This window comes from Ictalurus punctatus, chromosome 10 (genome assembly GCF_001660625.3).
Source record: "Ictalurus punctatus breed USDA103 chromosome 10, Coco_2.0, whole genome shotgun sequence".
Lineage (NCBI taxonomy): Eukaryota > Metazoa > Chordata > Actinopteri > Siluriformes > Ictaluridae > Ictalurus > Ictalurus punctatus.
The window spans coordinates 26087501-26112500 of NC_030425.2; the positions used below are offsets into that span (position 1 = coordinate 26087501).

The 25000-nt window shown below is 41.7% G+C and overlaps 1 protein-coding gene across 1 annotated transcript in view; it reads right to left on the minus strand.

Moving 5' to 3' along the window:
• ankrd13c (ankyrin repeat domain 13C) overlaps window positions 1–25000 on the minus strand; it is a 38202-nt gene that overhangs the window by 7468 nt on the left and 5734 nt on the right. Inside the window, exons 3-6 of the mRNA XM_017477904.3 lie at window positions 17174–17278; window positions 5040–5125; window positions 2227–2272; window positions 1496–1562 (exon numbers count right to left, since the gene is read on the minus strand). Of these exons, the coding sequence (XP_017333393.1) occupies window positions 1496–1562; window positions 2227–2272; window positions 5040–5125; window positions 17174–17278 (304 nt within the window). The remainder of the gene's footprint in view (window positions 1–1495; window positions 1563–2226; window positions 2273–5039; window positions 5126–17173; window positions 17279–25000) is intronic.

Sequence of the window (25000 nt, forward strand, 5' to 3'; positions counted from 1 at the left end):
TTCACAGCGTTGATGTCGTCGTCGTCGTCGTCTTACAAAACGGGAAACCCGTCGGTGTGCGGGGGCGTACAAACTTTTGAGCGGTCGTGTGATACGTATAGAAAGCATTATTACGCCCACTCCCGTTGCGCCTGCGCCGATTCTGCGCTGGAGGAAGCTGCGTCTCTACGGGTCGTCTCTGAATGGTGGTTACAGTTCGCATTTAGGAGCCACGTACGGGAAATGGAACATTTAGTGTCATCGTTTGAAGAGGGGCGTTATGGGTAATGGATCGACACGGAGATACTGAGTCATTTTCCACTTCAGCCTACTCCGACGAGCGCGGTGATTTCACACCCCAGTTGACGCCACTCATCGTTAGTCATGCTGGAGCATGTCAGAAAACCTGATAAGTGAAATAAATGACCGGATAATACAGAAACCGTTTCGCGTAATTCCATGATCAATACTTGCGAATGCTAATGGCCGTCATCATCATCATCAAGGTTTTCTGAGGTCTAATTGCCCCGTTTCAGTGGATCGCTACAGGACAGAGAGGCTAAATCAGCTGTGGCAGAATTCTACAATACAAAGAGGATGAGGCAAGTCCATAAGTCATTCAGATCACCGGAGAAAACGGTGGACCCTTGGAGACTTTTGTTCTTCATCAATTCCTGGATATTCTTCTTCCCGTCCCGTCTTACGGACCGCATATAAAAACACCACCGGTCCAATCCCAGCACAGGAAGTGGACAGAGGCGGGATTTAACAAAAATCGGACGTTTCAGCAATTCCCCGCTGGTGTAATTGGCTTCTTGTAAGCTCTCGGATGCACGCCATATGGCCAAAAATATGTGGACGCCTGACCATCACACCCGTATGTGGTTCTTCCTACAAAACGCTTGCCACAAAATCAGAAGCACACAACTGTACAGAATGTCTTTATACTTCATATAGAATGGCAACTCATGATGATTCCCCCGTGCAGACATGGTTTGAGAAGAACAACTCAGGTGGCCTGCACAGAACCTGGACTTCAACCCTAGCGAACACCTTTGGGATGAACTGGAGCCTCGTCACCCAACATCAGTTCCTGATCTCAACCTCACTAACACTCTTGTAGCTGAATGAACACAAATCCCCACAGCTACGCTCCAAAACCTAGTGGAAATCCTTCGCAGAAGATTGGAGGTTATTATCACAGCAAACGGTGGACAAAATCTGGAATGAGCTGATCGAAAACCACGTATCGGTGGGATGGTCAGGGGTCTGCATACGTTGAGCCGTATGGTGCGTTTTGTACTTTTCTGGCCACAAGCTTCAGAATCTTCCACCAGGTTTCAACTGGCTCTCCACACCTCTGAAAACAATGGTTTCCGGCAGGAAAAGACACTTTTTGAAAGCATTTCCGAGCAAGATAATGTCACTTGACTTTAAAACACTCACAGCACCACATTTTAAAAAAAAGAAAAGAAAAAAAAAGAAAAAAACAACGTTTCTCCATCACGATACTGACCTGATGTTGATCCCCTGCTTGTAGATCTTGCAAGCGTCCGAGGGTAAAATTCTAGACAGTAAAGGCACTGTTGGGAAGAATTAAAACCGCCTTTAGTCAGAGAACAAACCCAGCTGTTTCCTTTAACAGCACACGGAGGACAGAAGGATCACAGCTTAAATAAAGAACCTAGTTCAGTAGGTCACCTGCCTAATAAGATCAACGAGATCTCATATATACGTGTGCGTGTGTGTGTGTAGATGTTAATTTAAATCAGAACACTAAGAATGAAACCGAATACCAATACTATTTCCAGAAGTTTCGGAAAATATCCCGTCCTTTTAAGGTGATCCCCAGGCGTGCTGGGATTGAAATAAACGAGAGAAGAGATGCAGTGACATGAGTTAACCACCAGGAGGTGCAAAGTTCTGCTCTCTCAGACACGCCACTCCCTCTGTGTGTTTTTAAACAGCCTCTCCTCCCTTCCCCACCCATCCCTCTCTCCCTGCTGTAATCCAGCTGGCCATCGCTGTCCCCTCTGATGTAATTCCGCTCTGCAACGCTGCACTTTCTTCACTCGAACACACACTCGACTGCTGTCCTGAACTACAGCCACTGTCTGCTAAAAAATCCGTATAATTATCCGTTTTATTATGCTGTAAAGACACACACACACTGCAGTTATAATGTGGGTTGTTTAAACATGGGTCGCCATCTGCGTTTCAGGAATTTATAAATAAAGACATACTTACCCCAGCTTTGAAAATCCCAGTGAAGCTCCAAATAAAAGTCGCCAAGCTGTAAAGTAAAACAAAAAGACGCACAATAAAGCGCTCCATCAGATAAGGATAGTGCTCTGCTTTTTTTAATCACGTGACGTAAGTGACATTCACGTTAAAAGTTATATAAATAATTCCCAAAAGGGAAGGGAGGATTTGGTTTTTCCGTCATATTAAACCCAGCACTCTCTCACTCGGTCTCTCTCTCTCTCTCTCTCGTGATGTAAACACAGTCAGCCTTTAAATGACCAAACTCTCAGTGACACCCAAACAGCAGATGCTGCAAATTGCAGTTTTCCCAGCGTGTGTGTTGTTCTAAACAAGCCATGCAAGAACAAGAACCAGCCTGAACACTGAGGGGGGGGGAAAAACGACCAAAAAAACCCACAAAAAAACAAACCAGAACAGCGATTTTGGCCCCGCCCCCAAGTCGGAAGACGCTTGAAACGATCACAGACGAAAATAAAAGTTGAGTCGCGTGTCTCCATTGTGAAATTCGGGATAGAGGAAGTGCTTGGATTAACATTGTTCGTCTGACAGTGTGTTTGGTTAACCAGCTGATCTCTCACAGACTCATCATTTCATCAACTATGATAATGATCACATGTACATTACAGAACAGCATGCTAGGGAGTTGGGGTCAGAGCGCAGGGTCAGTCATGATACAGCGCCCCTGGAGCGGAGAGGGTTAAGAGCCTTGCTCAAGGGTCCCAAAAGTGGCAGCTTGGCAGTGCTGGGGCTTGAACCCCCGACCTTCCGATCAGTGACCCAGAGCCTGGCAGTTCTGGGGCTTGAACCCCCGACCTTCCGATAAGTACACCACTGCTAACCCACCACTGCCCCAATCACAGTTTTTAACATTTCGGAGTTCTACTTTTAAGAGTATTATTTGGAATATTTGGAGAAGATTTCCAGACATTAAAAGCCTGTGTCTTTGAATCGGTGTTCAGGAGCCAGTCTGTAATAACTGCCATCGTTTCGAACGGGATACGTGATCATCGTATAAATCACGGAGATGGGCGTGTCTTCACGATGTACTCATGCTCATCACACAATACAAATCCTGACTGTTCCGACTTTTATTATACAGTCCCTCCGAGATTTCACGATCGCAGACGTGAACGCAAAATCAAATAAACGGCACAAAGAATTCTTCGCCGCTTGCGTTTTCTCAAAATTGCCTCCGATTTGGGCCAAGACGACGCACGGTGCGCGTTCAGCCGAATCCCTCTTCGATTCACACGCGTCGAACACGAGTACATCCATACGAACGGAACCAAAATTGAACTTTGCTTTTCACGTATCCTTCGGTTATCCGCTCGATCTCCTTCGCGTCGTGTGAAAATGACGCGTAGCTTGCGTTCCGTAAAACGGACGCGCTGTCTGCGTAAATCAGCGCCGCGGTCGCGTTTTGTTACGCTGATGCGTTTGTGGCGTCCCGTTAATACGGTACGTCGTTCACCTTGTGTTACGTTAACGCGTTGTTGGCATGCTGTAAACTGTGACGGATAGCTTGCGTTCTCTTACGCTGAAAAAGAGTACAGATTAACAGAAAAATACATCAAACAAACCAATTTAAACGAAATGTTTGGGGGTTTTTTTTCCCTACAATTTTACATCAGTGAATTTTGATCTGGTGCTGAATGTTGAAATTTTGCTTTCCAGTTATTTTCAGTATTCTTTCGATAGATTAGAAAGCGCAGTGGTTCTCGAGGTCAGAAAAGCGATAAAAACATGTACTGAATGTTATCTGTGGTGTACTTTCTAATCACAGCATGTGATTACGTAGGAGTCTTCACTGGTAGCAGTTTAAAAGAAGAGTCCTGTGCTTAAAATCCTCAACGATCACAAAAAAACATTACCTAGTTCTAAAAACTCAACAACTTACCTAAAACTTTCTGTTTTTTAAAAAAATTTTTTACTTTTTTTAAACTCCGTCAAGTCGATAGCTTTTTATCATGAGGCGATAGAAAAGAGAGAGAGAGAGAGCACTTCCTGAAGTGTCTCAATACTGGAAAATAAAAGCGAGAAACCTCTTTCCCCCACAGGATATAACGCAATCTTTATCAACATATCAGATCACACAGGATATATATATAGTATTTGCGTGTTTCCTCTGGTGGTTAGTTTATAGAAGATGAACGACAGAGTAATCTTTAAGTAAAAAAAAAAAAAAAAAAAAACAATGACGGATTCAGACGGGACTAAAATACCTGGGATGGAAAAACGAATACTGTCTGAACAGGGCTAGGAATTTCACATACCTCCACCTTTTATTTAAAAATAAATAAATAAATAAATAAATAAAGCTTAGGGGGTGTAAACTTTTGCTCCTAACTAAATTTCATCAAATATAATGACAGTCATTATAGAAGCTTTTAGACGACGACATCTTCTGTTTTTAAACTAAAAGAGACCGTTCTTTTTGGTTACGGAGGTGAAAGTAAGGTGAAAGTCAAGGTCAGGTGTAGATCATGCATTTCGGTATTTATTATTAGTGCGTTAACGAGAATATCGATGGAAAGTCCTCACAAAGATATCTAGACAAACGTTTGGGTGTGTGTGTGTGTGTGTGTGTGTGTGTCTGCATGGCGTGTCAAACCAACGATCGCCCGGAGGAATTTGGAGCAGCTCCATGGCTGCACAAGAGTGAGCCGGAGCTTTTTCAGACGGCATGCTACGTGCTCGGCTTTTCAAACTAAACTCGTCCCGCGTTCGACGTCTCGCGCTGCACGCCAGACTCCGAACAGGGAGCTGAACCGGGCTTGTGGGAGAGATTTGCTTACCTCTTTGAGAGCTTTGAGCAGCCGAGGCCTCTTGTCCTCTACGCTCTCTCTGGACTGCTGCTTCAGCTTCCGCAACAGCGCCGTGACTGCAAACACAAAAAGACGTGCACTCGGGGTCAGGCGCTTCTCACACTGCACAGCTCATCGACTTTCCCCCACACACTCGGTAAGCTCTGGAGCACAAAACGTTCAGGTTATAATGATCGAAAACGCGACCTATATGGTCCGCCCGTGCGAACCGAAGTGCTTGGGTATTAGCATCTTTGCAAGCACAGACGTAAATAGCGATCCTACTCTGACGCACACGATAACGAAATATATTAGTAGAAAGCATCCATGGACCCCCATCTTGGACTTACTATAGCCATGTGAAAAGTGTCAGTCAGTAGTGACTGTAACTTCATCGGAAAAATCGGCTTAACAGTCCAAAGCCCTTCGGCTAACGGCTGCAGGTGGATCGATGCCCATGCATTCGTCTGCGAGTTCAATGAGGTCCTTTAATGCACAAAAATCAATCACTCGGTAAGCAGCACGAGCCTGCTCGGGATTTCCAAATGAAGCCATGCTACGGAATGCAATCTTCATGCATCTCCGACGAGGTATAGCTCAAGTACTGCACGGAAATACTTTGATTTGTCCCGTTATAGGAAAACAATCAAAGGTGGAGTTGGAGTGAATCGGAGTGAATCGGAGTTACCGAGTTACCACCCTGAAGCTGATTCATTCGATGTATTAATTTTTTTTTCGTTTTATTTCTTTTACACACCAATGATTACAATTTCATCTTATTTATTTATTTTTTTTATTAAAGAAAGACATTTTATTATCCCCTATACAGTTACCTTTGATGGTGTGGAACGTCTGTGAAAACGTTACGTCCGGGCATCGTTGACGTTATAACATCTAGATACGGTCGTTCAACTCACCGACCTCTCTCTCTTTTTTTCTTTTTGTCTCTCACAGCTTGTCACGTGACCCAGAACCACCCCCACCAACAAAAAAAATTCCTAAAGATTTGCCCCGTGCGTGAAAACCTTCTGAAAACGCCATTTTCGGAAAGCGTCTCAAACCGTTTTTAAAATAAATAAATAAATAAAACTGCTTCGGCGTGCATCGTTTCCGTCAGGTGGCGACATTGACCACCATCTTGGTTTTTTCTTCTAGATTTTTTTTTTTTTTTTTTTGAATGGGTCACGTGGCTAAAAATACCTCATCGTTTTCTCAGTCAAGGGGCAAACGGCGTTTTCAAATTTATCCACTTGGGAGGGCGTCTCTGAAATGCTCCAAAAGCTAAAACGTCGAGAAAAAGATTTTCGAATTCATCCGGATTAATTTGGACCTAGCCTGAAGGTTACAGCTTTACCTCTGACTGTAAAAAAGCACTGACACTGGAGACTCCTTCCATAAATCAAAACTTCCCCATATCAATAAGTACACTTTTTTAGTTTTTATTGTATCCGTCATCGTGCAAGTTGTTACTACAGAAATGATCAACCTTGAAGTCAGAACGCCGGTCAGAGCTGCTGTTATGGAAAATGAATCAACGCCTTCTGACCAATCAGAATGGAGCTTCCAGCAGTGGTATAAACCAAAAATATCATATTGTCCAATTAGCTACCAGTTAGTTATAATCAAAGTTATAATTTAGGAAGTGAATCATAACACGGTTAGGAAAATGTATAGTGACAATCATGATAAGATTATATTATCATATCTTCTACCCCCTAGTGTGAATATGTCCAAACCAGTTTAAAGAAATGTGACATCTATAAATGAAATATAAAAACGCCATTTTTCAACTACATCTCAGTTCAGCTTTAATTAACGTTTCCGATCAACGACATTTAGTGGGAAAAGGTGCAATAAACTAATGACCTTGGCAAGCTGCAGGAAGAGAAAAGCAGCAGCAGGAGCTCTCTTTAGCTCTACAGAGCTCAGCTTAACAACCCTGAGATGAGGAACCCTGGGGAACTAATAGGAGCTGGTTTTTAAATAAACTCAGTTGCACAAGAAATTACTGAGAAATTACACGCTTAGTTTGGATGTTTTGAAATCTGCTCAGAGGTGGATTTGCGTCAGACATCGTCAGTCAAGGTGTAACCGGCTACGTGAGGGATTTAGGAAGGAATGCAGTTCGTTTACAGCGTAGCACCAAAATAAATAAATAAATAAATCACCTTTGGCAGGGTCACACAGTCTCTCCGAGCAAGTCTTCAACAAAATCCGCAACATTACGTAACAAGTTCTGTGCTCTTTGAGCTGACCTTGGATTGGACGAAAAAAAAAAAAAAAATCGACAGCGCAATAACATATTTCCATCCACCCCCAAAAAAAATAGCAAAGCATGGCAGTCATGCCCCGGAGGGATGACACCCGGGACACAGTGTTCGCTCGTTCCATCACACAGATAGATTTTGCCTAACGCTACAGATCGGCCTTCTAAAAAATAATGAAAGTGATTCGAGATTGTTCGTTCACTCTGAAGGAACTTCACCGTTTTCTGAAGTTTAAATGCGGACCAACCGAAAAATACCAGACTGCAGAAAGTTCTTAGACACTGGCTGTCAGGCAAGGCAAACTCTCATGCAAGAGTAGGCTGGTGTGGTGGATTCTCAGGGCAACGTTGGTCCGACATGGAAGCACTCCTTGCAAGACATGTCGCCTACTTTTGGACACCCCTGGATGCTTCTTGATAAACACTGCCCACTCTTGGACACTCAATGCTAGATGTAACCCACTCCTGGACCCTTCTACTTTGTTTGATGTAGCGCATTCTTGGGTGCTCATCAATAGATGTTGCCAGCTGTTGGGCACTCCTGACCTGATGTAACCCACTCTTAGGTGCTCTTGGGCACTCCTTGGTAGGTGTAGTGCATTCTTCTGTGCTCCTCGGTAGACAATGCCCAGAAGATGTACTATGTTCTTGCGTGCATCCTTGTAGACCTTACCCACTCTTGGCTTTCTTCATGCATAGGGAGTAGGTGCCTATGGGAGTCTTGGCTAGGAAGATGTGACTCCATGCTAGATATAACCCGCTCTTGGATGCTTCTTGCTAGACGTCGACTACTCTCGGGAGGTCCTTAGTAGATGTAGTGCATTCTCGGGTGCTTATCAATATACGGTGCTAATTCTTGGGTACTCCAAGCCTGATGTAACCCACACTTAGTTGCACTTGGAAACTCCTCGGTGGACAATGCCCAGAAGATGTACTATACTCTTGTCTGCTCCTTTGTAGACGCTGCCCACCCTTGGGTACTCCTTGGCCTAGAGGTGTGCATCGGGAGTAGAAGCCCATGGCAGTCCTGGGACTGAGCAGATTTGACCAACATGTGGGAGCACGCAGTCAAATTTGAAGCTCTCCGGACAAATTAACATCGGAGCGTATGGGGCATTACACAGTGTTCGCATAAACTCCTTCAAGCATCTTCTGGAAAATCTTTATCTTGCTCAGGATATTTTTTTTAGATTGCTAATTTGTTTATAGTTTCCAAAATAGTACAAACAACGTTCATTCGAAACATCAAGGTGGTGACAAACCAAAAATAAAGTGTAAGAGCGGGTATGATTGGACAAGAGTGTCCAATCCATAGATGTAGCGGACTACTGGGCACTCATGGCCGATGCAACACACTCTTGGGCAGGCTTTGGCTCTTGTGACCTCGGTGGTTGTGCAAAGTGGCAAAACATCAGGACATGGCTGTGCCAAGCCCCTAACTCAGCCAGTGCTTGGAAATTAGAAGCCCACATGGGCCCGTATCCAACCAAGCAGCTTAATCAGAGGTGATGCGACCTGACAGGAGTGGTTTGTTATCTTTGCTATCCTTCCACAGGGGGCTACCACTTTGCCATCTGCCTGCAAATGCCCCAGAGCGTGCCACATTTCCATGTCTCTTTATTTAATTTTTCTGAACTGTGGTTGAATTTCTGAAATAAAAATACCTTACCTGGAAATATAAAACTATAAAAATCAATCTGCAAAGAAAATCAAGCAGACCAGAAAACCGATCGACGTATGAAAAGAAAGAACAAAAGGACAAAACTCCTAACAGGCCAATGTTCAACATTGAAATGAAATGATCCATTTGCCAAATAGCATAAAGCAAACCGACACAGCAGCAGGCGGAGGTTTTACTCTTGCTAATGTTTATTAAATGGTTCAAGAGCTTAGCTGAGAGAGCAGAGAACAGCGAGGTCCTGCTAATCCTGTAGCCAGACATGGTGCTCCAGATCTGCTGGGAATGACGCTCGCCAACAAAATCACCTCCATCTGAGGTTGACTTTCCCTTCCAGAGCGCAGAGAGCTCACGAAAAGAGCAGCAGATCCCACGGTGTAGATGTTGTCCAGTATATTACAAATTCAGGCTGTGGTACGGGAAACAGTTTGGAAACTGAGGGAAAATAACGGTCTGGCTCTTCTTGTGTGTGTGCCTGGGGTGTTGACTCCGTTTTGGACTCTCTTGGTTTGCAAATCCCAAAATCCATCCAAGTCAATATCACATGGATTTTCAGCCTGTCACCAAACCCAGGTTGCTTCCGATTAGAAAGCATTTAAAAAAAACCCTCTACAAATTCAACAGATAAAAACAAGCAATTGATAGGAAGTAGTACAACCAATTTCTGGTAGTTTCTACTAGTTATCATCTTCATGACAGATTTTCATAAGCAAAGATGAACAAAAACAATTGATCTATCTTATACTAATCATGCAGAAGTAATTAATGCTGAGGCTTAGGGCTAAGGAGGTAGAGTGTGTTGTCCACTAATCGTAGGGTTGGCGGTTCGATTCCCAGCCCACGTGACTCCACATACCGAAGTGTCCTTAGGAAAGACACTGAACACCAAGTTGCTCCCGATGGTGAGTTAGCACCCTGCATGGCAGCTCTGCTACCATTGGTGTGCGAGTGTGTGTGTGAATGGGTGAATAAGACACAGTGTAAAGCGCTATATAAGTGCAGACCATTTACCATCCTTCTATGTTTGACAAATTCAGGGACTAGCCCTAACAAATATGACCTTGCTTTGGGCATCCATGTTTTTTCCAAGCAGATGCACTGGAACCTGTGGAAAACTGAATTGGAAATTTCCAAGTACAATGGATCGCAGCATTATTACTACAAGCAAAAGTGGCCACAGAGAAATATGCCAACTACCATGGCCAAAAATTCCTTTACCACTTGTCACAACTGGAATTTCATCTATGGTCAGCTTCATACTGGTCACTATTGGTATCCTTCATGAAAATGAGAAGAAATAAATATAGCAATACATGCAATGATATACAGGGATGCTGTATGCACAACATATGATTGGATTACGTTCGATTTTAGGGCGTGTCCAATTCCGTGAAAATGTTCAAACGTTCAAGGCTTTTTACTGAACCAAGCCATGACTCGAATGAAAAAGAGAATGGATTTTTTGTTGTTGTTGTTCAAATATAATGTTTTAATTGATGTTTCTCTTTTAAATAAGAATCACCTGACTTGTACATGCCATCAGCGACTTGTCTCTTTTTGAGTTAAAAGCTCTTAAGTTCGTGAGGTTTTCCTCATGGTAACGGATGACAGATTTTACGTGTGTGAAAGAGTTTGAGGTTTTATGTTCGAAGAACCATATTTAACATGCATACGCATTTTTAAGGCTGACGATATGCGTTCACTGAAAATATTCGCTGGGGGGGGGGGGGGGGGGGGGGGGGATTATGAGTCTCAGAGAAAACGACAACTAAAAGAAGAGAAATTTAGACTTTAACGCAATTAAGTAATAAGAATTATGTGTAATGTTTAGCTCATACGATTATTTTTGCACACTCTTAAAGAGTGCCAATAATTTTAACATCTTGAGCAAAACCTGGCAAGAAAGCACCGTTCTTTAAATAATAATACATTTGTACACAATCTCTCGGACTCTGGATTGGTGGAGTCCAGACTCTTTAGAAATGGTTTTGAAAACTTTTCCAGCCTGATGAGCGTCAACAATTCTTTTTCTGAGGTCCTCCAAAATCTCCTTTTTCCGTGCCATGAGACACTTACACAAACATGTGTCGTGAAGATCAGACTTTGATAGATCCCTATCCTTTAAATAAAACAGGGCGCAGACTCGCTCACAACTGCTCGTCATCCCGTTGATTGAAAACACCGGACTCTAATTTCACCATCAAATTAACTGCTAATCACAGACGTTCACATACTTTTGCCACTCAGAGATAATACTGGATCATTTTCCTTAATTAATGGATGCGGCCTTTTTGTCCTGCGAGCTTCATACGCAATTGACTGACCAATCGTGCAATGTTCCAGTCCCCTACACGTCTACTTCAGTCACTAGGACACCTCTGGGAAATACTGGTCCAACTAAGGGAATATTCTTTTCTAGCAGACAGGTGCTCCATCTCTCTACAATTACTTGCAGAATCTATAGCAAGGAGCATTCAAGATGTTCTAGCCAAATAATAAAAATGGTCACCCTTTTGTAGAACCTTTAAAGTGTTTCTCCAATGACACATCTCTTCAGGATTTCAGACTGAACTTTTTTCGAATAGTGTCCTGGCCTGCCTCCCAAATTGGCCCGATTTCTCAGACCGCATTAGAACACGTTGTGTTTATCCTCGGTACAGATGTGGGAGGATCGAATAACACATCTGCTGTGAAATGTAGAGCAGACATCAAAGTGAGGCGAAAGATCGGCGCTCTTGCGATCTCGGCTCTGACGCAGTCGGGGCTCTGAAGCAGAGCAGAGGGCGATGGCGGAAAACGTTCACGTGTACGGTAGCATTTACGGTTTTCGCTCCAAGGAAGCGACGCGAAAGCCGAACGGATGCGTGGGATGCTCACTGATTAGAAGCGACAGCTCTGCCTTTTAGCGCTCGTGTGTATGGTTCAGTGTCCATTGGAGTTAGAACAAATACACTATTTATTCATGCACATGCACAAACTAGAATGGAGTAAAATAAATAAATAATTCACAGAATGAGATACATATTTTATACAACAGCACTGTTGAATTATTGAAAATTGTTGAATTCCTACAGTAACAGCTCATTCGTTGGGTATTGTCTGGCGACTCCACATGATCTCAGACTAATAAGCCGAATAAAAAAAAAAATGTAATGTTAGTTAATAAAAGAAAATGTTTAATTGTTGATATGGTGATGTTTTTTGTAAACAGTTATCCACCCATTTCCCATACTACTACATATCCTTCACAGGGTCACGCGGGAGCCTGGAGCCAATCCCAGGGAACTCGGGGCACAAGGTGTACGGGGTGCCAAAACATCGCACGGCACAATCGCACACACACTATGGACATTTTGGAAATGCCACTCAGCCTACAATGCATGTCTTTGGACTGGGGGAGGAAACCGGAGTACATGGAGGAAACCCCCGAAGCACGGGGAGAACATACAAACTCCACCCACACAGGGTGGAGGTGGGATTCGAACCCCCCCCCCGAACCTAGATGTGTGACGCAAACGTGCTAACCACTAATCCGCTTTAACGATTTAACATATAACGGTTTCCCACCATGGGAAAGTCTTCAGGACATATGATCTATGATCTGCTTCGTAGGATCTCAGTCACAGAGCTACTAGCTGCCATTTTTCTCTACACTTTAAGAAAGAAGAAAGAGAGGATGTTGGGGGAATTAATGCTTATCGATGATCGAACAGAAGCGATAACAGAAATCAACCTGCTTTGTGGATGTTCCACAAAATTATATGGGTAAATAGTAGAATGCATCTTTTTTATTGTTATTATTCATATAAAATTTTAATGGCTGACAAATTGCTGTAGCATAGAAGGAATAAAACACTTCGATAATACACTTCGAGGTGATAACATAACTACCCCCACCGTGGATTATTTTCCTAGAACACCATACCCTCGGGTGTTTTATATATTAAATAATTAGTATAATGATAATGAGTCTTTATTGATCACATATACATATGCACTGTGAAATTATTTTCCTCGAATACCCCAGCATGTCAGAAATCTGGGGTCAGAGCACAGGGTCAGCCATGATAGTAGCAGAGAGTTTTAAGGGCCTTGCTCAAGGGCCCAACATACACATTATACATTATGACACATCCTTTGAAATACAATATGTAAGGAAGTTGATTGGTTTCCTATAATATAAACCAATTTATATATATATATATATATATATATATATATATATATATATATATATATATATATATATATATAGGAAACCAATCAACTTCCTTACATATTGTATTTCAAAGGATGTGTCATACCCGGAAGCCCCATATTTGCGGTGTCCTTAACTACTCCAGTACTGAATAATGTTATCAACGTTACTATTTTTCTTTCCCTATCACGATCCACACTGCCCCACCCCTACAAGCACAGGGACAGCATTTTAATCCTACAGTATCAAAGCTCTCCAAAACACCTCTCCCTACCCGACCGAATTATACCGTAAAAGCTGAACGTTTGCGCGGGATTGCCGGCTTACCCTCTAGCGAGAACAAAACATGTTTGTGAACTTCTGCATACACTTACTTCCCTGTTTTGTTGTCTCACAAAATTGCCAAACGACTCATCCAGCTGGTTTGCAAACCGTCTTCTTATTGTCTGCATTGTATAAATCTAGGAAGTCAAAATAAATAAATAAATGAAACCCCAGACAGCAGGATTTTTGCATATGGAAACCTGTCGAATGAAAAGCCCTCTGTTCAAACTGGATGGATGTTTCTTTCCAAATCTATCCCAACCATAACCAAGCTTGAAAAAGACAGTAAAATATGCGCCGGCTAAACCAGCAATGACCCCGAAAATATAAGAAGGACCGCTGGGTTTCTTATTGGCTTTAACCTTTAAAGTTGCTAACGGCGGTGTGCAGAACGGGAGCCTGTAAAGCTGAGCGTATACGCCTGATCAAAGCGGCGAGGCTGGCTGTATGGAGGGCTGAGGCACGGTCGATACACACACACACACACACAAACACCTAATAAATTCCTTTTCATCTCATAACCGACTGAGGCCAAGAGGAATTCCCTCCCTCCAGCAATTAGCTAAAAGGGCTAGACTTCTAAACATGCTAACAACGTTCAGCAATAATAAGCGAGTTAAAATCATTCACCATATGCTGTTTTTTGTTCCAGGTTAAAGCCAATACGTGGCTTGTTGTTGAATGAAAGAATCCCAAAAGGTTCTTTAAGAAAACTGCCCTGCCGTGTTCATATTACAGTTTCCCGAGGTCATTGTTAAATGGTAGAGTGAGCAGCACTTTGAACACTCTCTCGGTCTTTCCCAGTTACGACAGTCCCTCTAGGACTTTGCGGTCGCAGAAATGAACGCAAAATCAAGCAGACTCCGCAATATTCGGAGGAGCTTGCGATTTCTCACAGATTGCAGATTTGCAAGGCTGTGAAAAATTGTCTTTATTGTTGAGCCTTTTTATATTTAACAGAATATATATATATATATATATATATATATATATATATATATATATATATATATATATATATATATATAAACCTGTGTTTTGTTTGCAACTGTTTGATATCCATGACAGCAGAGTATTTTTGTGAATTTTTTAAATAAAAGATCAAAAGGTTAAACAATAAAGACGATTCTTCACAGCTTTCTTTGCTCATATTTACCAAGCGTGCCAATATTAGTGGAGGGCGCTGTATTCCAACTGGAACTTTACGACTTCATCGATTTGTAGTATTTCCCAGTTGTAGTGTTGTTGTTTTTAACTTGCACTGCTACAAAAAAGCTTCGTGGTGGTGATGTTGAAGTCATGTGAGCGTACTGCAGCTCGTTTATATAGCCTAACTAGCTTCTCGCTTCTGCCGACTGTATTCAGGCTTCAGAATTCATAAATGTTGTGGTTCGTTTATGAAGATTATCTTGAGGAACAAAGCGTGTAAGGAACATAAACCTTTCCTTGGTCACAGAACTTATTTTCTGCAATCCTACTGGCTTCTTGTCGAGGGGAACCAGGGCGATGCTAACTTCCGGGTTGGCCTACGGAAATCTGTCTTCTCTGCAGCACTCTATTGGCGATATAATAATCATCATCATCAGTATCGCTAACGTTTCAATATTTATGTGACATATGCACATATTCTGGCTCGATTACAGGAACATTCCTCAGATGACATTCTTCAAATAAAGTAAATAAGGCTTGCTGGGAACATGTTTAGCGAAACAGACAGTTACTACAGTGACAGACAACCTTCTGTGCAACGTGAACACGTCTTCGATATTTTAGAATCAACTCCGTGAAAATTTTTTGTTGTTATTAGCTGCCTGAGGAGTAAAACGCAAAATGAAGGGTGTGGGGTCGAAACAAACTACTCGGATTTAAAAAAATAAATAAAATAATAATAATAATAATAATAATAATAATAAATAAATAGTTAGTCTGTTTTGTTTTGATAGACAAATGACAAATCTTCCCTTCTACTCGAGACACACGAGATTCTATTTTAAATATCATTAATAGCTCAACTCTTATTATTAAATATCATTAAAAGCATCAGTTTTTGGAGTAGTGGTGTCACCCCTGATGTGACTTTATTTGCATGTTTTTCACGGTGGAATGAACTTTTCATAAACCTCAGGAATGGCCCGAAGACTCGTCTCCTCTGAGAGCACGTGAACGCTGAAGCAAAAATAAATAAATAAATAAATAAATAAATAAAGTTCCATCATGTTCGTAGAACAGCTTCACGGTATCGCTCAAACCAACCCGGTCCATTTTGCACTTAACTAATCAGAACAAAAGGACTGTTTGTAAACCCTGTGCTGGTTTGTCCATCATATAATGGTGCCCATGAAAGTTCAACATGTTCACTATTAAGCACGAGACACAACAAGGTTGTTATGATAGCGCTGAATAACCCAAACGAAGCCAGGTGTGCTGCCGGTCCTGCTTTAATCTCAAGTCAAAACAGTGAAAAGTTTTGCAAACTATATCTGGCCATGCTCTCTACACAGGGTATAACAAACCCAGTGAACAGAAAGCCACAGGCCTATATTTAGGATTCGACCTGACTTGCTGCCAGGAGATATTTTGGATCATGTGTAACATATGAGATGTACAAGCGAGTTAAACACATCATGAACAAGAAGCATAGATTAAATAAACCTACATTCAGACTAGCGAGCGACGAAGAGACAGGCCCCGGTTTGTTGTCTACGCGTGAGAGCGACACTATGACATTTGAACTGAATCCTATGCTGATTAGATACTTCACTGTAAAGCGATAAAGCCGAACGGTTGGCTCAAATGCTTCCTCTGACCAATCCTATGGTCCTACATTTCTTTAGTTCCCCATTCACTTTAGTTCCGATCCGCAATAAACTTATAACCGTGCTTTCGACTTATCCCGATCTCTTGTAAAACGTGTATAGAGATAACGAAGAAAAATAATGCTTGGATGGAAGTAGCAGAGATCGTTGGTGCGCCTGGTGAGTGTATGTAACTAGTAAAGTTAGCTTTCTTTGCTAATTTGAGAATGAAGCTACGCAACACGCAGTATGTAGATCAAATAATCATTTAACAGACTGATAATTAAATTTGTGTTTAACTATTTGGCTTTAGAAGCTGTATATGACTACTACCAATATGTCGTCCGAACTAAAAAGAAGCTGAACAGGCCACGCCCAGTATAAACCGACAACACACAAACTGCAAGTAAAACGAGCGACTTGTTGCTTGCTAGTGTGAATGTGCGGGTAAATAAAACTAAATCTAAAACTAATGATATAATAAACGTCTAAAGTTGCCTCCTAAAATGACTTTCTAAAAGATAAAGAAGCAATCACTGAAAACCAGATTTATTGTATTCAACCAATCAACTGTCAGCACTGTTTCTAGCTCAACCCATTTTACGCTACGTCCTGGGATAACTTGGCAAAACGTAACGAAGCGCTGTGTGGAAAAGCTCCACGAGTTTCCAAATTATATCCCATTCACTACTTAGTGCACTTTACGTCTGAGTTCACAGTGGAGAAATTCTAGCACGCTTGTAAAATACCACAATGCACTGGGACTGATCGATGCAGCCGAGCCGGTACGGATGGTATACGGAATACCCATGATGCACTACGGGGTCAGGTATTTACATGTACATGTAATACTGAAAAACATACTCATCTGACGATCTCCGTAGCTGATGGCTTCGGCGAGAGGACTCCATCCCTGAGCGTTTTTCACCTTTACGGGTGCATTGTGGGCCAGCAGGAGATGTGCACATTCTGTAGAAGAAAAAAAAAATGTAAAACACAATCAGCGTTTCTCTTTAAAAAAATAAATAAATAAAATTCAAGCTCCGCTGATAATAATCCATTTACATTAACTTTTTTTTTTTTTTTTTTTTAAATCTATGTAGAAATAATAAAGCAGATTGATCCCAGGCACATGAAGTGACACGAGTATGGAGTACCGCTCCCCGGGCATTTCAGTCCTGTTCCCTCTCCACACTAACCCCAAAAAAAGAGGCCCGGCTTAATTTAACATCATTCTGATGCCGGCGGCACAAAGGAACAGCTCTAATTTTGTACTAAAGACTTCACCTCTCCAGGGAACATGTCCAACTAATGAAGCCCTCGCCTGGTAACCAAACCACGGCATGATGAAAAGGCTTCGCAGGCTCGGCAGGGCAAAGGAGAGGAGTAATACTACGCTTACTTTTATTGTGATAAACCTACAACTCGGAGGTTTGTTCATGCGCTGTGATTTGTAAAATGGGGAATCACGTATGGGACATTTTCTCTAAAAGCTTCCTTTTTCCTACTTTGTGACTTTCGTTGCACAAACTTGAGAAAAATAAGCAGCTAAAGGAACGTCCCACTGATTTATGGGTAGACAAAAAAAAAAAAAAAAAAGAGCGATAAGGATTTAACAGCTCACGCTGACTTTGTGGCTTTACAACACAATATAATACCATAACACACATTTCAGCACATAAAACACTCAGGGGCGTGAGGTTATAGGGAAATAATCCATGATGGGATGGTGTGATGTAGGTCAAAGTTACTCTAACACCGAGAAGTTGATTATTTTCCTTCAACGGCACATCCTGAAGTGTTTCGTTTCTCCTCGGCCAACAATTACAACTTTTCATTTATTAAAAAATTCCACATCATGCTTTTAGTCCATTTATAGTTGTGTTTAATGTTGTGGAACGTCCCTAAGACAAGCCATTTCCTGTAAACAGTCATTCCCTCACCAGCCTTTCTTTATTTTTCCCCCCTCTCTCACTCGATCTCTTGACGTTTATAATACAAAAACAAGCAGCTTTTAATTTGAACTGAAAAACCAGAAAGCGCAAAGTCATACGTCCTGAAGGTTTTCCTCTGATGGAAAACTGACTAAAAAGACTCCTCATAAACAAACATCTCTTTACACGCAATTTCACCATATCAACAACTGTGTGTTTTTTCTTTCTTAAACAAGAACACAAGTTTATCCATTTATTATTAGTCGTAGATTACAGCATGTGGCGCATCATTTACATTTATTCGTTTAGCGGACGCTTTTATCCAGAGCGACTGACAGATGAGGAAATACAAGCGAAGCGATACATCGAGCGGAGAACAACACGATCCTGTTCGACAAGTCCGTCTGAAACGTATTCGCATGAGTGCGTGATTATAAACCCGTCGTTTCAATTACTAATCCGGCGGAACTGTCAGCGCTGCCGTTATGGAGAATGAAATCCACGCCTTCTGATCAATCAGAGCTGAGAATTCAACCACACTGAGGTGCAATGATAATAACACCACCATTTTCTCCCATTCAGCTCTCAGCGGCCCGTTTTAAATAACCTCCAGCTTGCTGCAAAACTCACAAATCAACCGTATCACTCGATAATGTCTCGAGTATCGTCATATTAAAATAGAATTTTACATCATCAGAGGCTCGTGAAGACACGTAGTGACACGTGGAAGCCGTGTACAAAACTCTACTCGTCCATTCCCTGATGCACACTTCATGTTTATTTAAAGCTGAACTCATTCACATCCATAATTGATGACCACAATTAACGTGCTTATGGGCAGATATTTAATAAGAGGTACTAAAACATGCAGTCTGACTCCACTGCCTTGTGTCAAGGCATACAAACTTAGACATGAATACTTGATTGGCTAGTTACTGGAATATTAAATACCTCTACCGAATCTTTGGGATTGTGGTACAATCCTCAAGGTCTACTAATTCACCCAGTTCTGCATGTCCCGCCTTCACCGCGAAGAATTCTGGAAGGCTTTCGCAAAAAATTAAATCCAATAGTAACTTTATATTTCAAAAAGGACAGAATCTATTTCTAGCAAATGCCTCAACGTTTCAATCCAAGAGGATAAAACATCTCCTAAAGTCAAAATACAACAAGCGTCACCACATTAACGTCCTGGAAGGAGAAAGAAGTTCTCGCTTGGGACGACCGCAAGCGATTAACAGGAGTATAATTAGTAACAATGCTTTAAGCAACATTAACAAACAAACATCCATCCATCCATCTTCTGTACCTTTTCAGGGTCACGGGGAAACCTGGAGCCTATCCCAGGGAGCATGGGGCACAAGGCGGGGTACACCCTGGACATAGTGCCAGTCCATCGCAGGGCACACTCACACACCCATTCATACACTACGGACACTTCGGACACGCCAATCAGCCTACCATGCATGTCTTTGGACTGGGGGAGGAAACCGGAGTACCCGGAGGAAACCCCCGCAGCACGGGGAGAACATGCAAACTCCACACACACAGGGCCACGGTGGGAACCGAACCCCCGACCCTGGAGGTGTGAGGGGACGTGCTACCCACTACGCCACCGTGCGCCCCACATTAACAAACATGTGTCACAAATCACAAATAAGAAATCTTCAAATATGGGGCCTTGTTGTGACTTGAAGTATGGAATAAACCTGCAAATGCAGCAAAACGTCTAAACTAATATCATGGTATACTAACTCCAACAAACCCACTCATGATGACGGTCAATAACAGACTGTATGAAATCTTGGTATTTTGTTATTGTGAAACGGTTGTGATGTTTCTGAAGCAATTTTTTCCTCAACTTCCTCCCTTCCAGTTTTCTCACACAAAACCATTCCCTTGTCAGTCTTTCTATAATGGAGTTTATACAGTAGTTGATTACCAAAGGGCTTCTGGACCTCTGGGGCCTAGAGGCTAATAAAGATTTATTCACTGTAGCGCTTAGAAAACGATGCCGTCATCACTGAGCTCCGACAATACGGGGGATTTGACCTTTAAAGTCAAACTTTCACTAAAGTGCTTCTGAAGGTTTGGTGCTTGGCCCCCTAATAATAATGATAACAACAAGGCACCGATTATAATACATTAGAGACATGCTACAGCTCTATTTCTAAGATTTTTAAAAAAAATTATAATAATAAATCACATTAATTGGTTTATCTTGTTAAATACAATTTTAATGACTTTCATACGTTTCATAGATCGTTCATTAATGATCGAAGATCAAATCTAAAGATAAAATCTTTGTTAAAGGGCCTAGAGTCTGGAAATGTAAAAGAAGAGAGGACTCATATTTTCCTAGGCTGGAATTCAGGCCTGAGAGCATCACAGACGGGTGTGAAGTGCGTGTGTGGGTGTAATATACAGATTCCGGATTTGGATCGGGCTCGCTCAGGCCTGATAATGCAGTGGAGCCAGTCGTTCTTCCGTCTGACTTGCATCCCAGAGGCTGGATTGCGTAATACTGTCAGCGCTTATCGGAAACAATCTTTGTAACAAAGAGCAGACTGACTGGACGATCTGAAACACTCGGCCGCTTGCTCTCGGACCACACACGCTGAAGTTGATTGGACACAGCCAGAGCTGCTGGACCGGAGGCCTCGCCGTCTTCGTCAATATTGAGCAACGTGAACGTGAACGGACTGCAGATGGGCGCTCGAGCTGAGGGGTTTTAACCTCCCTCCCTCTCACCAGATCAAAAAATGATGGATTTAACAGCTTTCTTAGTGCCTTGGATAAGAAAAGATGCTGTACATGTCACCCTCATTCTTTGCAAACAAGTTGAACTCGAAGCCAGTGGCATCAATGGAATATGGCACCCAAATATGAGGGTGGCTTGGTGGTTAAGGCTCCGGGTTACTGATCGGAAGGTCGGGGGTTCAAGCCCCGGTGCTGCCAAGCTGCCACTGTTGGGCCCTTGAGAAAGGCCCTTAACCCTCTCTGCTCCAGGGGCGCTGACCCTGCACTCTGACCCCAACTTCCTAACATGCTGGGGTACACGAAGAAAAGAAGAAAACAAAAGAATTTCACTGTGAAATATCCTTAAAATCAACCATGTTTGGGTCAGTTTGGTTCATGTGGTGGTAGCAAGGATAAGTCCATACATTTATGGATGGACGGACAGAAAATCTTTGATAACCAAACAAGTCGAACTCAACGCCAATTGCGTTGATGAGGATGCCTCAGACACCAACAAGTCTAGTCCTTCTTGTTACCGATTTGTATGCCAGAACTACCCTTAAAATATACTTCAAACTAATCTAATCATTTCTTCTGCTGGTTACAAGGATAATTCCATATAAATCCTACAAACATTAAACAACTCGTTCCTGAGATATTATGCAATCCCAGAATCTCAATCACCATCTCAGTCTTCTTGAGAATCTCGACTCTCGACAGACACACAGATGGAAGGATGCACAGATGGTGCGATGGCAAAAATCGTAGCTAGCCAAAAAGGTACCTTGAGATCATGAACATGAAATTACACATGAAAAACAGGAACAAAAGTAGTTCTGAAATTTCACCTTTCTGTGACCTTGACACTGTTTGGCTCGGTTCCAAAAATCTAATCAGATCATCTGCTGGTTACGATGATAATTCTATATAAATCTTACAAACATTCAACCACTCGCGCTTGAGATGTCATCCTAACGAGAATCTCACATCTCGGACAGACGCATGGACAGAGACGCACGGATGGAGCGATGGCAAAAATCGTAGCAAGGCAAAAAAAGATCCTGTGCCTTGAGAACCTGAACATGAACGTGTACGTAACATCTCTGTGTGACATACAGGAACAAAGCTTGGGGGGGGGGGGGGGGGGGGACATTTGACCTTGCAGTGACTTTGACCCTATTTGAATCAGTTCCAAAATCGAATCAGTTCATCTGCTGGTTACGATGATTCCTACAATAAATCGTACAATCCAACGACTCGATCTCGAGTTGTCACGATAAAAGCAATCTCAGACAGACATCACGCAAACGCAGAAGCGGTGGCATTTTATATTTAAAAAAAAAAGGGGGGGGGGGGGCCACAGTTAAACAAACAAATATGTCTCCACCACTACACAGCATTGATAAAATGTTCAACCTCTCACTCAGTATGTTTACATGGACAGCAGTAATCTACTTATTGACCTTATTCTGAATAAGACAATATTCTGAATAAGGTGTTTACATGAGTCGCTTTTAGAATATTCCTTTCATGTTCTAGTTGTACGTGTTCTAGAACATAGATCGATTAATGGCACACGTTATTACGCCACCGCGCCACGCCGTCCGACGTTCCCTCCAGAATTTCACGTATCGACATACAGTTTGCATTCGCTATGGTACCGTATACAGTTTTAAGTGCAGTTAATTATTTGTCATGCTACACGTGCAAATAGACGACTCCTTGAAGCGTGGGCTACATCCGAAAACACGTACTTACCTGCTATATAGTATATAGAGACGTGTATTTCCCCACTGTATAGTATACAGATACATGTATTTCTCATACTGAATAGTATAGATACATGTATTTCTCCTACTGTATAGTATATAGAGATACAAGTATTTCTCCTACATTATAGTATATAGAGATACATGCGTTTCTCCTACTATATAGTATATAGAAATATATGTATTTCTCCTACAGTATAGTATATAGAGATGCGTGTATTTCTCCTACTGTATAGTATATAGAGAGACGTGTATTTCTCCTACTGTATAGTATACAGATACATGTATTTCTCCTATTATATAGTATATAGAGATGCATGTATTTCTCCTATTATATAGTATATAGAGATGCATGTATTTCTCATACTATATAGCAGGTAAGTACGCGGTTTGGGACACAGCCGTGTTCTCTTGTTTGCCGTCAAACGGTTGAGCACTGCCGTGTGTGTACGTGTCCCCTCGCTAAATGCGGTGAAAACTCCCACACGACGTTAATCGTGTGATTAAGATGTGTACATGTCTGTAACGCACTTCCATAATGCGACTAAAACATGAATACTCCACACGTCTTAATCCGATTTGTGTTTACTTCGAGTATGACTTTAGTCAGATTAAGGTCATCAGAAATCACTGTTTACACGCTAGTTTCTCAATCAGAGTATCGTCTTAATATTGGATTATTGTTGTCCATGTAAACGTACTGACTGAGTGCTGGGTTGAAATGAATATTTGGACCATAAATGACACAATTTTCACCACTTAACCCCAAATCTGGTCAATCAGCCATGACATGATCGGTTTCTTCTTTAGATTTGCACCGACACTATCTTAAACAAATCACACACTTATCTATGAAAATAGGCAAAAGGACACCGCAGAGCTAAAAACGGTTCCATCTTGAAACCGGATCCCTCTCACAATGCTGTGGCACGAGCTGTCACACAATGTTGAGGTTTCTCACTACAGCAGAGCAGTAAGGTTAGCAGCTGATGCTAAGTGTAATTATAGGAGGCCGTTCCTATGTTCCCAGGGTCCTACAGTATGTTCCCCAGCACATTAAGTAATCTTTTCCAAACCTTTTATATAAATCAGGACTCATTTTTAACTTTATCACCTTTTAACTTTAAACAACAAAGACGCATTTAAATGAATATTCAACATACATTAGTTTAAAATCCATCCTTCATCCACACTTTACGCAAGTTATGAACATTAACTGAAAATTAACTAGGTCGCACATGCTGAACCCTCATTTGCGCTGCTCTAAAAGTAGCAATTATTCTACACCCGGCTGGAAAAAAAACCCCAATAGAAACCATTATAGAAATTCTAATTGTTTTAATGGGAATTGTATTGGTTTTAATGGAAACTATAATGGTCCTTGTGGGTCTCTATGGGTAATGTGTTGGGTTCTATTGGTGGCATGTTTATGTCTAGTGGAAATCAATACAAACCATTAAATCCTAACAGAATATGGTCCAAAACACACTACATTTGTAAATGGTATTTGTAGTGGAAACCATTAGAATTTTTGTAATGGGTTCTATTGTTTTTTTCAGCAGCGTATTCATACAGATCAACTCCATGCATGAACAATACTGAAATGTATACACTAAACTGAAGAAATGCCATACTGTCACCTATAAAACACAGTAAAAAGTATGGACATGTCCCAGCTTTAAATCACTGTGTTTATTATGTGCCGTATAAATCTGGGGAACATAGATACGCTCTCTAATTAAAGTTCGATTTTAGTCGTATAGAGTCGTTCTTTAAGCAATATACTAACAAATCTGAGGTAAATGTTGACGTTTTTGACCGTTTTATCTAGTTTCCACTTTTATAAAGTATGTCTGTATAAAGGATTTTATACAAACAGCCAAGTGCAAGCTAGGATAGCTAATAACTGAGGCTATCGACTTGCCTCAATTATACTCTGGGTTTTAGGATATTTTCTAGTTGCTTAGCAACAAGTTTCTCACAAATTTACCCACGTAAGCAGAACACGTAACGTGCGAAGTTACGGGTTCCATTTAAATTGATTTGTATGTGAGGAATAAAAAGACTCGGAGGTGTGCCGTTTTTTAATGTGCCAATTTAATTCTTGCTACTTCCACGAGTTAGCCATCCGTATATCACTTTGATTAGAGGGCTAACTGTTCTATTCTGTACACGAGAGATAAAAATGCAGAGTGTTAAACTGGTAGCTATACAGTACGCTTCGCTTTCAGACTCTCTGCCAACGAATA